The 15637-nt window shown below is 42.5% G+C and overlaps 1 protein-coding gene across 1 annotated transcript in view; it reads left to right on the top strand.

Annotated features, from left to right (window-relative positions):
* LOC139763322 (uncharacterized) overlaps positions 1–15637 on the top strand; it is a 191952-nt gene that overhangs the window by 102496 nt on the left and 73819 nt on the right. Inside the window, exons 13-14 of the mRNA XM_071689343.1 lie at positions 9530–9747; positions 10413–10593. Coding sequence (XP_071545444.1) covers positions 9530–9747; positions 10413–10593 — 399 coding nt within the window. The remainder of the gene's footprint in view (positions 1–9529; positions 9748–10412; positions 10594–15637) is intronic.

Consider the following 15637-nt stretch of genomic DNA (forward strand, 5'->3'; position numbering starts at 1 on the left):
GGTATTGATTGAGAGGGTGAAGGCATGTACAGAGCATCAGATTGGGGAAGAGCAGTGTGGTTTCAGAAGTGGTAGAGGATGTGTGGATCAGGTGTTTGCTTTGAAGAATGTATGTGAGAAATACTTAGAAAAGCAAATGGATTTGTATGTAGCATTTATGGATCTGGAGAAGGCATATGATAGAGTTGATAGAGATGCTCTGTGGAAGGTATTAAGAATATATGGTGTGGGAGGCAAGTTGTTAGAAGCAGTGAAAAGTTTTTATCGAGGATGTAAGGCATGTGTACGTGTAGGAAGAGAGGAAAGTGATTGGTTCTCAGTGAATGTAGGTTTGCGGCAGGGGTGTGTGATGTCTCCATGGTTGTTTAATTTGTTTATGGATGGGGTTGTTAGGGAGGTAAATGCAAGAGTCTTGGAAAGAGGGGCAAGTATGAAGTCTGTTGGGGATGAGAGAGCTTGGGAAGTGAGTCAGTTGTTGTTCGCTGATGATACAGCGCTGGTGGCGGATTCATGTGAGAAACTGCAGAAGCTGGTGACGGAGTTTGGTAAAGTGTGTGGAAGAAGAAAGTTAAGAGTAAATGTGAATAAGAGCAAGGTTATTAGGTACAGTAGGGGTGAGGGTCAAGTCAATTGGGAGGTGAGTTTGAATGGTGAAAAACTGGAGGAAGTGAAGTGTTTTAGATATCTGGGAGTGGATCTGTCAGCGGATGGAACCATGGAAGCGGAAGTGGATCATAGGGTGGGGGAGGGGGCGAAAATTTTGGGAGCCTTGAAAAATGTGTGGAAGTCGAGAACATTATCCCGGAAAGCAAAAATGGGTATGTTTGAAGGAATAGTAGTTCCAACAATGTTGTATGGTTGCGAGGCGTGGGCTATGGATAGAGTTGTGCGCAGGAGGATGGATGTGCTGGAAATGAGATGTTTGAGGACAATGTGTGGTGTGAGGTGGTTTGATCGAGTAAGTAACGTAAGGGTAAGAGAGATGTGTGGAAATAAAAAGAGCGTGGTTGAGAGAGCAGAAGAGAGTGTTTTAAAATGGTTTGGGCACATGGAGAGAATGAGTGAGGAAAGATTGACCAAGAGGATATATGTGTCGGAGGTGGAGGGAACGAGGAGAAGAGGGAGACCAAATTGGAGGTGGAAAGATGGAGTGAAAAAGATTTTGTGTGATCGGGGCCTGAACATGCAGGAGGGTGAAAGGAGGGCAAGGAATAGAGTGAATTGGAGCGATGTGGTATACAGGGGTTGACGTGCTGTCAGTGGATTGAATCAAGGCATGTGAAGCGTCCGGGGTAAACCATGGAAAGCTGTGTAGGTATGTATATTTGTGTGTGTGGACGTGTGTATGTACATGTGTATGGGGGGGGTTGGGTCATTTCTTTCGTCTGTTTCCTTGCGCTACCTCGCAATACGCGGGAGACAGCGACAAAGTATAAAAAAAAAAAAAAAAAAAAAAAAAAAAATATATATATATATATATATATATATATATATATATATATATATATATATATATATATATATATATGTATATATTTTATTATTTGCTTTGTCGCTGTCTCCCGCGTTTGCGAGGTAGCGCAAGGAAACAGACGAAAAAAATGGCCCAACACACCCCCATACACATGTATATACATACACGTCCCCACACGCAAATACACATACCCATACATCTCAATGTAAACGTATATATACACACATAGACGTATACATATATACACATGCAGACAATTCACACTGTCTGCCTTTATTCATTCCCATCGCCGCCTCGCCACACATGGAATACCATCCCCCTCCCCCGTCATGTGTGCGAGGTAGCGCTAGGAAAAGATAACAAAGGCCCCATTCGTTCACACTCAGTCTCTACCTGTCATGCAATACTGCCCGAAACCACAGCTCCCTTTCCACATCCAGGCCCCACAGAACTTTCCATAATTTACCCCAGACGCTTCACATGCCCTCATTCAATCCATTGACTGCAAGTCGACCCCGGTATACCACATCGATCCAATTCACTCTATTCCTTGCCCGCCTTTCACCCTCCAGCATGTTCAGGCCCCGATCACTCAAAATCTTTTTCACTCCATCTTTCCACCTCCAATTTGGTCTCCCACTTCTCCTCGTTCCCTCCACCTCCGACACATATATCCTCTTGGTCAATCTTTCCTCACTCATTCTCTCCATGTGCCCAAACCATTTCAAAACACCCTTTTCTGCTCTCTCAACCACGCTCTTCTTATTTCCACACATCTCGCTTACCCTTACATTACTTACTCGATCAAACCACCTCACACCACATATTGTCCTTAAACATCTCATTTCCAGCACATCCACCCTCCTGCGCACAACACTATCCATAGCCCACGCCACGCAACCATACAACATTGTTGGAACCACTATTCCTTCAAAAGTAGCCATTTTTGCTTTCGGAGATAATGCTCTCGACTTCCACACATTTCTGAAGGATCCCAGTATTTTCGCCCCCTCCCCCTATGATTCACTTCCGCTTCCATGGTTCCATCCGCTGCCAGATCCACTCCCATATATCTAAAACACTTTACTTACTGCAGTTTTTCTCCATTCAAACTTAACTCCCGATTGACTGGACCTTCAACCCTACTGTACCTAATAACCTTGCTCTTATTCACATTTACTCTTAACTTTCTTCTTTCACACACTTTACCAAACTCAGTCACCAGCTTCTGCAGCTTCTCACATGAATCAGCCACCAGCGCTGTATCATCAGCGAACAACAACTGACTCACTTCCCAAGCTCTCTTACATATATATATATATATATATATATATATATATATATATATATATATATATATATATATATATATATATATATATATATATATATATATATATATATATATATATCCAAACCACTCTTCCCCTTTACCCTTGAGCTTCGTTTCACTCAGAGCCAAAACATCCAGGTTCCTTTCCTCAAACATACTACCTATCTCTCCTTTTTTCACATCTTGGTTACATCCACACACATTTAGGCACCCCACTCTGAGCCTTCGAGGAGGATGAGCACTCCCCGCGTGACTCCTTCTTCTGTTTCCCATTTTAGAAAGTTAATACAAGGAGGGGAGGATTTCCGGCCCCCCGCTCCCGTCCCCTCTAGTCGCTTTCTACGACACGCGAGGAATACGTGGGAAGTATTCTTTCACCCCTATCCCCAGGGATAATATACATATATAAACACACACGCACACACACACACACACACACACACACATACATATATATACATATGAAAAATGTAAGAAACAATTTAGAAAACAAACTTTTAGCTTGAAATGAATGAAAAAATGAACGTCACATAATGGTTCAACCTCTGGCTATGGAAAAGGAAATGTACAATTTATTCACACAAACGTCAATAGCAGTTCTCATCAATTTCACCACTGAATCAATAAGCTTCAATGTCTAAGCTACATTTTTCTCCAACTTCACTATTTTCTTGTCAAAACACCATGCATGAAAACTATCACTCCAGTAACACAACTGTAAACATTTACTTCCCCTTTAAAAAGTTCTGGGGAAGTCTGTCTCGATACACTGCGGCGAGGCGACGCGACGCTGACACAATCACTGTCACAATATCACTTCTGCCTCCTTCCAAGCGTTGTTTCAGGGAATAATTCCGGGTTGCTGAAGACGTTGCGGCAGCCTGAGGACTTGAGAGCAGCCATTCCTATCAATTATATTCAATAGCAGGGACTTCTATTTTCTTGAATGATGCCTTCTCACTACATCATACAACAGGATCGTGAGCAGCCATTCAGTTGAAGTAGTCTGTCTTGTATTGACCTATGTTGTGGGATGGTGTCCTGGACGACCAGACTTCCTTTGCCCTGGTTCTGGGAACTTCTTCGTCCACCAGTTAGTTACTCTAGCCATTTGTACGTAAAAAGAAGGATTTACTCGTAATGATGATGAATTCACAGCGCTATACTATGAGCTACAGCTGGACATCTGACCACCGATGATCTGTCCATGCGGTAGTAATGGCATAATGGCTGAAGAGCTGGTGAAGGAGCTCCTGTTCATCCAATAACTCAATCTGTGTCACTCTTGCTATTTCTTCTGGAGGCAATCGAGCCCATATGCCAACCATGTCATAAGAATCATAAGAATCTGCTCCAGCCCAGCCAGCATCAAGAAATCTCTTCCTTTGTGTTTCAGTGCTCTGACATGCTTCAGCCCCAGCAAGGTCACATCCTCGTGATCGCAAATTACTCAGCATAACTTCTCCAAAGGGGAAGAGTGGTTTGGAAATGTCTGGGGAGTGAAGTCAGGGGTTAGTGAGAGGACAAGAGCAAGGGAAGGAGTAGCAATACTCCTGAAACAGGAGTTGTGGGAGTATGTCATAGAATGTAAGAAAGTAAATTCTCGATTAATATGGGTAAAACTGAAAGTTGATGGAGAGAGGTGGGTGATTATTGGTGCATATGCACCTGGGCATGAGAAGAAAGATCATGAGAGGCAAGTGTTTTGGGAACAGCTAAATGAGTGTGTTAGCGGTTTTGATGCACGAGACCGGGTTATAGTGATGGGTGATTTGAATGCAAAGGTGAGTAATGTGGCAGTTGAGGGAATAATTGGTATGCATGGGGTGTTCAGTGTTGTAAATGGAAATGGTGAAGAGCTTGTAGATTTATGTGCTGAAAAAGGACTGATGATCGGGAATACCTGGTTTAAAAAGCGAGATATACATAAGTATACTTATGTAAGTAGGAGAGATGGCCAGAGAGCGTTATTGGATTACGTGTTAATTGACAGGCGTGCGAAAGAGAGACTTCTGGATGTCAATGTGCTGAGAGGTGCAACTGGAGGGATGTCTGATCATTATCTTGTGGAGGCTAAGGTGAAGATTAGTATGGGTTTTCAGAAAAGAAGAGTGAATGTTGGGGTGAAGAAGGTGGTGAGAGTAAGTGAGCTTGGGAAGGAGACCTGTGTGAAGAAGTATCAAGAGAGACTGTGTACAGAATGGAAAAAGGTGAGAACAATGGAAGTAAGGGGAGTGGGGGAGGAATGGGATGTATTTAGGGAATCAGTGATGGATTGCGCAAAAGATGCTTGTGGCATGAGAAGAGTGGGAGGTGGGCTGTTTAGAAAGGGTAGTGAGTGGTGGGATGAAGAAGTAAGAGTATTAGTGAAAGAGAAGAGAGAGGCATTTGGACGATTTTTGCAGGGAAAAAATGCAATTGAGTGGGAGAAGTATAAAAGAAAGAGACAGGAGGTCAAGAGAAAGGTGCAAGAGGTGAAAAAAAGGGCAAATGAGAGTTGGGGTGAGAGACTATCAGTAAATTTTAGGGAGAATAAAAAGATGTTCTGGAAGGAGGTAAATAGGGTGCGTAAGACAAGGGAGCAAATGGGAACTTCAGTGAAGGGCGTAAATGGGGAGGTGATAACAAGTAGTGGTGATGTGAGAAGGAGATGGAATGAGTATTTTGAAGGTTTGTTGAATGTGTCTGATGACAGAGTGGCAGATATAGGGTGTTTGGGTCGAGGTGGTGTGCAAAGTGAGAGGGTTAGGGAAAATGATTTGGTAAACAGAGAAGAGGTAGTAAAAGCTTTGCGGAAGATGAAAGCCGGCAAGGCAGCAGGTTTGGATGGTATTGCAGTGGAATTTATTAAAAAAGGGGGTGACTGTATTGTTGACTGGTTGGTAAGGTTATTTAATGTATGTATGACTCATGGTGAGGTGCCTGAGGATTGGCGGAATGCTTGCATAGTGCCATTGTACAAAGGCAAAGGGGATAAGAGTGAGTGCTCAAATTACAGAGGTATAAGTTTGTTGAGTATTCCTGGTAAATTATATGGGAGGGTATTGATTGAGAGGGTGAAGGCATGTACAGAGCATCAGATTGGGGAAGAGCAGTGTGGTTTCAGAAGTGGTAGAGGATGTGTGGATCAGGTGTTTGCTTTGAAGAATGTATGTGAGAAATACTTAGAAAAGCAAATGGATTTGTATGTAGCATTTATGGATCTGGAGAAGGCATATGATAGAGTTGATAGAGATGCTCTGTGGAAGGTATTAAGAATATATGGTGTGGGAGGAAAGTTGTTAGAAGCAGTGAAAAGTTTTTATCGAGGATGTAAGGCATGTGTACGTGTAGGAAGAGAGGAAAGTGATTGGTTCTCAGTGAATGTAGGTTTGCGGCAGGGGTGTGTGATGTCTCCATGGTTGTTTAATTTGTTTATGGATGGGGTTGTTAGGGAGGTAAATGCAAGAGTTTTGGAAAGAGGGGCAAGTATGAAGTCTGTTGGGGATGAGAGAGCTTGGGAAGTGAGTCAGTTGTTGTTCGCTGATGATACAGCGCTGGTGGCGGATTCATGTGAGAAACTGCAGAAGCTGGTGACGGAGTTTGGTAAAGTGTGTGGAAGAAGAAAGTTAAGAGTAAATGTCAATAAGAGCAAGGTTATTAGGTACAGTAGGGTTGAGGGTCAAGTCAATTGGGAGGTGAGTTTGAATGGTGAGAGGCTGGAGGAAGTGAAGTGTTTTAGATATCTGGGAGTGGATCTGTCAGCGGATGGAACCATGGAAGCGGAAGTGGATCATAGGGTTGGGGAGGGGGCGAAAATTTTGGGAGCCTTGAAAAATGTGTGGAAGTCGAGAACATTATCCCGGAAAGCAAAAATGGGTATGTTTGAAGGAATAGTAGTTCCAACAATGTTGTATGGTTGCGAGGCGTGGGCTATGGATAGAGTTGTGCGTAGGAGGATGGATGTGCTGGAAATGAGATGTTTGAGGACAATGTGTGGTGTGAGGTGGTTTGATCGAGTAAGTAACGTAAGGGTAAGAGAGATGTGTGGAAATAAAAAGAGCGTGGTTGAGAGAGCAGAAGAGGGTGTTTTGAAGTGGTTTGGGCACATGGAGAGAATGAGTGAGGAAAGATTGACCAAGAGGATATATGTGTCGGAGGTGGAGGGAACGAGGAGAAGAGGGAGACCAAATTGGAGGTGGAAAGATGGAGTGAAAAGGATTTTGTGTGATCGGGGCCTGAACATGCAGGAGGGTGAAAGGAGGGCAAGGAATAGAGTGAATTGGAGCGATGTGGTATACAGGGGTTGACGTGCTGTCAGTGGATTGAATCAAGGCATGTGAAGCGTCTGGGGTAAACCATGGAAAGCTGTGTAGGTATGTATATTTGCGTGTGTGGACGTGTGTATGGGGGGGGTTGGGCCATTTCTTTCGTCTGTTTCCTTGCGCTACCTCGCAAACGCGGGAGACAGCGACAAAGTATAAAAAAAAAAAAAAAAAAAAAAAAAATATATATATATATATATATATATATATATACATATATATACCTACGCTAGGTACAAAATTTGATAGTAAGCGATAAGTGTGGATGAAGAGCTGGGTTGATTGCGGACCAAACGCCGGAAGACAAACAGTTGAACAATGACATATTTGCAAGAGATGTATGAGCAGTTATATATTCTCCCTAACCAGAGGGTAGGGAGAATGATTTGGTAAACACAGAAGTGGGAGTAGTCGTTTTGCGGAAGATGAAAGCCGGCAAGGCAACGGGTTTGGATGATACTGCAACAGAATCTATTAAAAAAGGGTATGACTGTATTGTTGACTGGTTGGTAAGATTATTTAATGTATGTATGATTCATGGTTAGATGCCTAAGGACTGCCGGAATGCATGTATAGTGCCATTTTACAAAGGTAAAGGGGATAAAAGTGAGTGCTCAAATTATAGAGGTATAAGTTTGTTGAGTATTACTGGGAAATTATATTGGAGGGTATTGATTGAGAGGGTGAAGGCATGTACAGAGCATCAGATTGGGGAAGAGCAGTGTGGTTTCAGAAGTGGTAGAGAATATGTGGATCAGGTGTTTGCTTTCAAGAATGTATAAGAGAGATACTTAGAAAAGCAAATGGATTTGAATGTAGCATTTATGGATCTGGAGAAGGCATATGGTAAAGTTGATAGAGATGCTCTGTGGAAGGTATTAAGAATATATGGTGTGGGAGTCAAGTTGTTAGAAGCAGTGAAAAGTTTTTATCGAGGATGTAAGGCATGTGTACATGTAAGAAGAGAGGAAAGTGATTGGTTCTTAGTGTATGTTGGTTTGCGGCAGGGGTGCCTGATGTCTCCATGATTGTTTAATTTTTTCATGTATTGGGTTGTTAGGGCGGTGAATGCAAGAGTTTTGGTAAGAGGGGCAAGTATGAAGTCTGTTGTGGATGCGAGAGCTTGGGAAGTGAGTCAGTTGTTGTTTGCTGATGATACAGCGCTGGTGGCTGATTTGGGTGAGAGACTGCAGAAGCTGGTGACTGAGTTTGGTAAAGTGTGTGCAAGAAGAAAGCTGAGAGTAAATGTGAATAAGAGCAAGGTTATTAGGTACAGTATGGTTGAGGGTCAAGTCAATTGGGAGGTAAGTTTGAATGGAGAAAAACTGGAGGAAGTAAAGTGTTTTAGATATCTGGGAGTGGATTTGGAAGCGGATGGAATCATGGAAAAGGAAGTGAATCATAGGTTGGGGAAGGGGCGAAAGTTCTGGGAGCCATGATGAATGTGTGGAAGTCGAGAATGTTATCCTGGAAAGCAAAAATGGGTATGTTTGAAGAAATAGTGGTTTCAACAATGACATATTGTTGCAAGGCGTTTCCTATAGATACAGTTCTGCGGAGGAGGGTGTATGTCCTAGAAATGAGATGTTTGAGGACAATATATGGTGTGAGGTGATTTGGTTGAGTAAGGAATGAAAGGTAAGAGAGATGTATGGTAATAAAAAGAGTGTGTTTGAGAGAGGGGAAGAGGGTGTTTTGAAATGGTTTGGTCACGTGGAGAGAAAGAGTGAGGAAAGATTGATAAAGGGGATATATGTGTCAGAGGTGGAAGGAACGAGAGAAGTGGGAGACCAAATTGGAGGTGGAAAGATGGAGTGAAAAAGGTTTTGAGTGATGGGGACCTGAACTTGCAGGAGGGTGAAAGTCGTGCAAGGAATAGAGTGAATTGGAACGATGTGGTATACGAGGGTTGACGTGCTGTCAATGGATTGAACCAGGGCATGTGAAGCGTCTGGGGTAGACCATGGAAAGTTCTGTGGGGCCTGGATGTGGAAAGGGAGTTGTGGTTTCGGTGCATTATACATGACAGCTAGAGACTGAGTGTGAACGAATGTGACCTTTGTTGTCTTTTCCTAGCGCTACCTCGCGCACATGACGGGGAGGGGGTTGTTATTTCATGTGTGGCGGGGTTGTGACGTGAATGAATAAGGGTAGACATTATGAATTATGTACATGTGTATCTATGTATATGTCTGTGTGTGTATATATATGTATACGTTGAGATGTATAGGTATGTATATTTGCGTGTGTGGACGTGTATGTATATACAGGTGTATGTGGGTGGGTTGGGCCATTCTTTCGTTTGTTTCCTTGCGCCACCTCGCTAACGCTGGAGAGAGCGACAAAGTATAATATATATGAATAGATAGATATATTTATAAGAGAGGTATAACCATATGATACATTATCTCCCAACAGAAACCCTAACTACATGGGCACGCTGGTGGGAGCGGCTGGTGTTGGGGGTGTGGATGATGATGACGCTGGTGTTAACACGGAGCTACGCTGGTAACCTCATGTCCCCCCTGGCCGTGAGGCACATCCACGAGCCATTCCAGACCATCAGGGACGTGCTGGATGACCAGACGGTGTCCATGATATGGCAGGCTGACTCAGCCTTGGGCCAGTACTTAGATGTTAGTACAAAGTACTTTTTTCTGTTGTTGTTGTTGTTGTTGTTTTATCTGTTGCACTGTTATGTTAATTTAATGGAAAATACGTCGCTTGGGAAACTAAAAGACACGAGAGAGGAATCTGTTCTTCGCAACTAGATTTTCATTTTGTGCAATTTAGTAAGAGAAACTAAATACCTGGTTCTTGCTTTCACTTTCCTGCCTGCCTTTCTTATGACTGACGCATCTGATGTAAATGTCTCTAATCTTCAGATATTAGCTCAAAAATAGTGACATGATTGACATCTGTTCGCTTGGATGATTGATCTTACGATACAGTAAAGACAGATAAACTCAGTCAAAATTGATATACGTGAACATTGTTCAACACAATAGATGGTTTAAAAGCTATATATGAAAACGCATTTTTCATTAGTGATAACTGAAAGTCAAATGATAGATGAGATATTGGGTATACAGAAGACATGCGATAGTGATGAAATCTAGATATGTTTTGAAAACCTCACAGTACCTATACAGTACCTACCTGAAATGTATGTTCTTCAGGAAAGAAACATACATTAGAATAGCTTTCTTCTCTACAAAGCCTTACCTCAAATTCACCATTCCTATTGGCAATAAAAACTGAAAAACCAACTCGCCTTTACTTGTTTGTTATTCTTTTCTAGTCTGTTCAGTCTGGCCGATTTCGTGAAGTGTCCGACCTCGAGAAGATCGGTCGCTTGAAGTACAAGAAGTTGTCTGAGTTCCCAGAGAGTATGAACACCTTAGTGAGGCGAGGTGACCATGTTCTCGTGGAGACAGATGCAGCCATAAGGATATACATGGCGCGAGACTTCACAAACACAGGTACTCGAAGTAATCATATATGATATTCATATTTGGATCAACAAAGTAGGAAACAGAGGTAAATATTCTGGTTGATACAGGTGAGAAACTACAGAAGTTGATGACTGAGTTACGTAAAGTGTGTCATAGAAGAAAGTTGAGAGTAAATGTGAGTAAGAGCAAGGTTATAAGGTACAGTAGGGTTGAGAGACAAGCTAATTGGGAGATAAATTTAAATGGAGAAAAACTGGAGGAAGTGAAGTGTTTTAGATATCTGGGAGTGGACTTAGCAGCGGATGGAACCATGGAAGCGGAAGTATCACAGGGTGGGGGAGGGAGCGAAGGTTCTGGGAGCGTTCAAGAATTTATGGAAGGCGAGAACGTTATCTCTGGGAGCAAAAATGGATATGGTTGAAGCAAGAGTGGTTCCAACAATATTATATGGTTGCGAGGTATGGGCTATAGATAGGGTTGTGCGGAGGAGGATTGATGTGTTGGAAATGAGATGTTTGAGGATAATATGTGGTGTGAGGCGTTTTGATCAAGAAAGAAATGGAAGGGTAAGAGAGATGTGTGGTAATAAAAAGAGTTTGGTTGACACAGAAGAGGAGGGTTTGTTGAAATTATTAGGACACATGGAGAAAGTGAGTGAGGAAGGATTGACAAAGAGGATATGTGTGTCAGAGGTGGAGGGAAGGACAAGCGGGAGACCAAATTGGAGGTGGAATTTTATGTGTGGCGGGGTGGCGACGAAAATGGATGAAGGCAGCAATTATGAATATGCACATGTTTATATATATATGTATATGTCTGTATATTTATATGTATAAATACGTTGAAATCTATAGGTATGTTTGTTTGCGTGCGTGGGCATTTATGTATATACATGTGCTTGTAAGTTGGGTTGGGCCATCTTTCGTCTGTTTACTAGCGCTGCCTTACTAACGCGGGAGACAGCGACTAAGTAAACTAAATAGATGAATAAATGATACTTCTCACGTATTCCCTGTGTGTCGTAGAAGGCGACTGTAAGGGGAAGGAGCGAGGTGCTGGAAATCCTCCCTTCCCGTTTTACATTTTCCAAATGAAGGAACAGAGAAAGAATCCAAGTGAGGATATACCCTCTAAGGCTCAGTCCTCTGTTCTTAACGCTACCTCGCTAACGCGAGAATCGCATTTAGTTATGGAAAACAGAAAGAAAAAGAAAGAGAATATATAAATTGATTTATATTTATTCATCATATTTTTTTCGCTGTCTCCCACGTTAGCGAGGTAGCGAAAGGAAACAGAAGAAAGAATGGCCCAACTCACCCACATACACATGTATATACATACACGTCCACACACGCACATATACATACCTATACATTTCAACGTATACATATATGTACATAGACAGACATATACATATATACACATGTATATAACTAATACTTCCTGCCTTTATTCATTCTCGTCGCCACCCCGCTACACATGAAATGACAACCTCCTACCACCCCACGCGCGCGAGGTAGCGCTAGGAAAGAAAGCAAAGCCAGTCATTCGCACTCAGTCTCTAGCTGTCATGTATAATGCAACGAAACAACAGCTCCCTTTCCACATCCAAGCCCCTCAAAACTTTCCATGGTTTACCCAAGACACTTCACATACAGTGGTTCAATCCAATGACAGCACGTCGACCTCGGTATACAGCATCGTTCAGATTCACTCTATTCCTAGCACGCCTTTCACCCTCCTGCATTTTCAGGCCCCGATCGCTCAAAATCTTTTTCACTCCATCCTTCCCTATCCAATTTGATCTCCAACTTCTCTTCGTTCCCTTCACCTCTGACACATATATCCTCTTTGTCAATCTTTCCTCACTCATTTTCTCCATGTGACCGAAACCATTTCAATACACCCTCTTCTGCTCTCTCAACCACACTCTTTTTCTCACCACACATCTCTCTTACCCTTTCATTACTTACTAGATCAAACCACCTGACACCACATATTGTCGTCACACATCCATCCTCCTCCACACAACCCTATCTATAGCCCACGCCTCGCAACTATATAACATTATTGGAACCACTATTCCTTCAAACATACCAATTTTTGTTTTCAGACATAATGTTTTCGCCTTCCACATGTTTTTCAGCGCTCTCATAACCTTCGCCCCTTCCCCCTCCCTGTGACTCACTTCCGCTTCCATGGCTCCACCCGCTGCCAAATCCACTCCTAGATATCTAGAACACTTCACTTCGTCCAGCTTTTCTCCATTCAAACATACCCCCCAATGACTTGTCCCTCAACCCTACTGTACCTAATAACCTCGTTCTTATTCATATTTACTCTCAGATTTCTTCTTCACACAATTTACCAAACTCAGTCACCAATTTCTGTAGTTACTCACCCGAATCAGCCACCAGTGCTGTATCATCAGCGAACAAAAACTGACTCACTTCCCAAGCCCTGTCATCCACAACAGACGGCATACTTGCCACCCTCTCTAAAACTCTTGCATTCACCTCCTTAACAACTCCATCAATAAACAAATTAAAGAGCCTTGGAGACATCACGCACTCCTTGCCGCAAACCGACATTCACTGGGAAACAGTCATAGAGCATCTCTCAAGTACATATAAATCCATTTGTTTTTCTAGGTATTTCTCGCATGCATTCTTAAAAGCAAACACCTGATAAACACATCCTCTACCACTTCTGAAACCACACTGATCTTCCTTAATCTGATTCTCTGTACATGACTTTCATCCTATTAATCAATACCCTCTCATATAATATCCCAGGAATACTCAACAAACTTATACCTCTGAAGTTTGAACAATCATCTTTATCCCCTTTGCTTTTGTACAATGGCACTATGCAAGCATTCCACCAATCCTCACGCACTTCACCATGAGCCGTACATACATTGAATATCTTCACCAACCAGTCAACAACACAGTCATCCCCTTTTTTGATAGATTCCACCGCAATACCATCGAAACCCACCGCTTTGCCGGCTTTCATTTTCCGCAAAGCTTTCACTACCTCTTCTTTCTTTACCAACCCATTCTCCCTGACCCTCCCACCTTGCACACTACCTCGACCAAAAAACCCTATATCTGCCACTGCATCATGAAACACAGTTAAAAAAAACCTTCAAAATAATCACTCCATCTCCTTTTCACATCACCTGTACTTCTTATTACCTCCCCATTAGCCCCCTTCACCGATGTTCCCATTTGTTCTCTTGTCTTAGGCATTTTATTTACCTCCTTCCAGAACATCTTTTTATTCTCCCTAAAATTTAATGATACTCTCTGACCCTAACTCTCATTTGCCTTTTTTTACGCCTTGTACCTTTCTCTTGACCTCCAGCCTCGTTCTTTTATGCGTCTCCTAGTCATTTTCACTATTTCTCTCCAAAAACTGTACAAATGCCTTTGTTTTCTCTTCCACTAAAAATCTTACTTCTTCATCCCACCACTCACTACCCTTTCTAATCTGCCCACCTCTAACGCTTCTCATGCCACAAGCATATTATGCATAAGCCATCACTGATTTCCTAAATACATTCCACTCCTTCACCACTCCCCTTACGTCCTTTTTCCATTCTGCACTCAGTCTCTCCTGTTACTTCCTCACACAAGTCTTTCCCAAGCTCATTCATTCTCACCACTCTTCACCACAACATTTTTTCTTCTTTTCTGAAAACCTCTACAAACGTTCACCTACGTTTCTACAAGATAATGAGCACAAATCCCTCCAACTGCACCTCTCAGCACATTAACATCCAAAAGTCTCTCTTTCACGCTCCTAACAATTAACACGTAATCTAATAACACTCTCTGGTAACCTCTCATACTTACATACGTATACTTATGTATATCTCTGTTTTTCTAACCAGGTATTCCCAATCACCAGGTCTTTTTCACCTTTTTCCATTCTCTACTAGTCTCTCCTGGTACCTCCTCACACAAGTCTCCTTCCCAAGCTCGCTTACTCTCACCACCCTCTTCATCCTAACATTCTCTCTTCTTTTCTGAAAACACATACAAATCTTCACCTTCGCCTCCGCAAGATAATGATCATCCCTCCAGTTGCACCTCCTAGCACATTAACACCCAAAAATCTCTCTTTCGCGCGCCTGTCAATTGACACGTAATCCAATAACGCTCTCTGGCCATCTCTCCTTCTTACATACGTATACTTATGTATATCTCGCTTTTTAAACCAGGTATTCCCAGTCACCAGTCCTTTTTCAGCACACAGATGTACAAGCTCTTCACCATTTCCATTTACAACACTGAACACCCTAAGTACACCAATTATTTCCTCAACTGCCATATTACTCACCTTTGCATTCAAATAACCCATCATTATAACCCGGTCTAGTGCATCAAAACTGCTAACACACTCACTCAGCTGCTCCCAAATTCCTTGCCTCACAAAATCTTTTTTCTAATGTCCAGATGCATTTGCACAAATAATTACCCATCTCTCTCAATACACTTTCAATTTTACCTTTATCAATCTAGAGTTTGCTTTCTTACACTCTATCATATGCTCCCACCACTCCTGTTATAGGAGTAGTGCTACTCTTTCCTTTGCTCTTGTCCTCTCACCAACCCTTGACTTTACGCCCAAAACATTCCCAAACCACTCTTCCCCTTCACCCTTGAGCTTCATTTCACTCAGAGCCAGGGCATCCAGGTTCCTTTCCTCAAGCATACTAGCTATCTTTCCCTTTTTCTCATCTCGGTTACATCCACACACATTTAGACATCCCAATCTGAGCCTTCGAGGAGGATTAGCACTCTTCGCGTGACTCCTTCTTCTGTTCCCCCTTTTAGAATGTTAAAATACAAGGAGGGGAGGGTTTCTATCTCCCCCGCTCACGTACCCTTTAGTCGCCTTCTACAACACGCGGAGAATGCACCCATCTGACCAAACAATTTCAAAACACCCTCTTCTGCTTTCTCAACCACACTCTTTTTATTAACATACATCTCCCTTACCCTTTCGTTATTACTCAACCAAACCATCTCACATCACATGTCCTCAAACATCTCATTTCCAA

Source organism: Panulirus ornatus, chromosome 46 (genome assembly GCF_036320965.1).
Source record: "Panulirus ornatus isolate Po-2019 chromosome 46, ASM3632096v1, whole genome shotgun sequence".
Taxonomy (NCBI): Eukaryota; Metazoa; Arthropoda; class Malacostraca; order Decapoda; family Palinuridae; genus Panulirus; species Panulirus ornatus.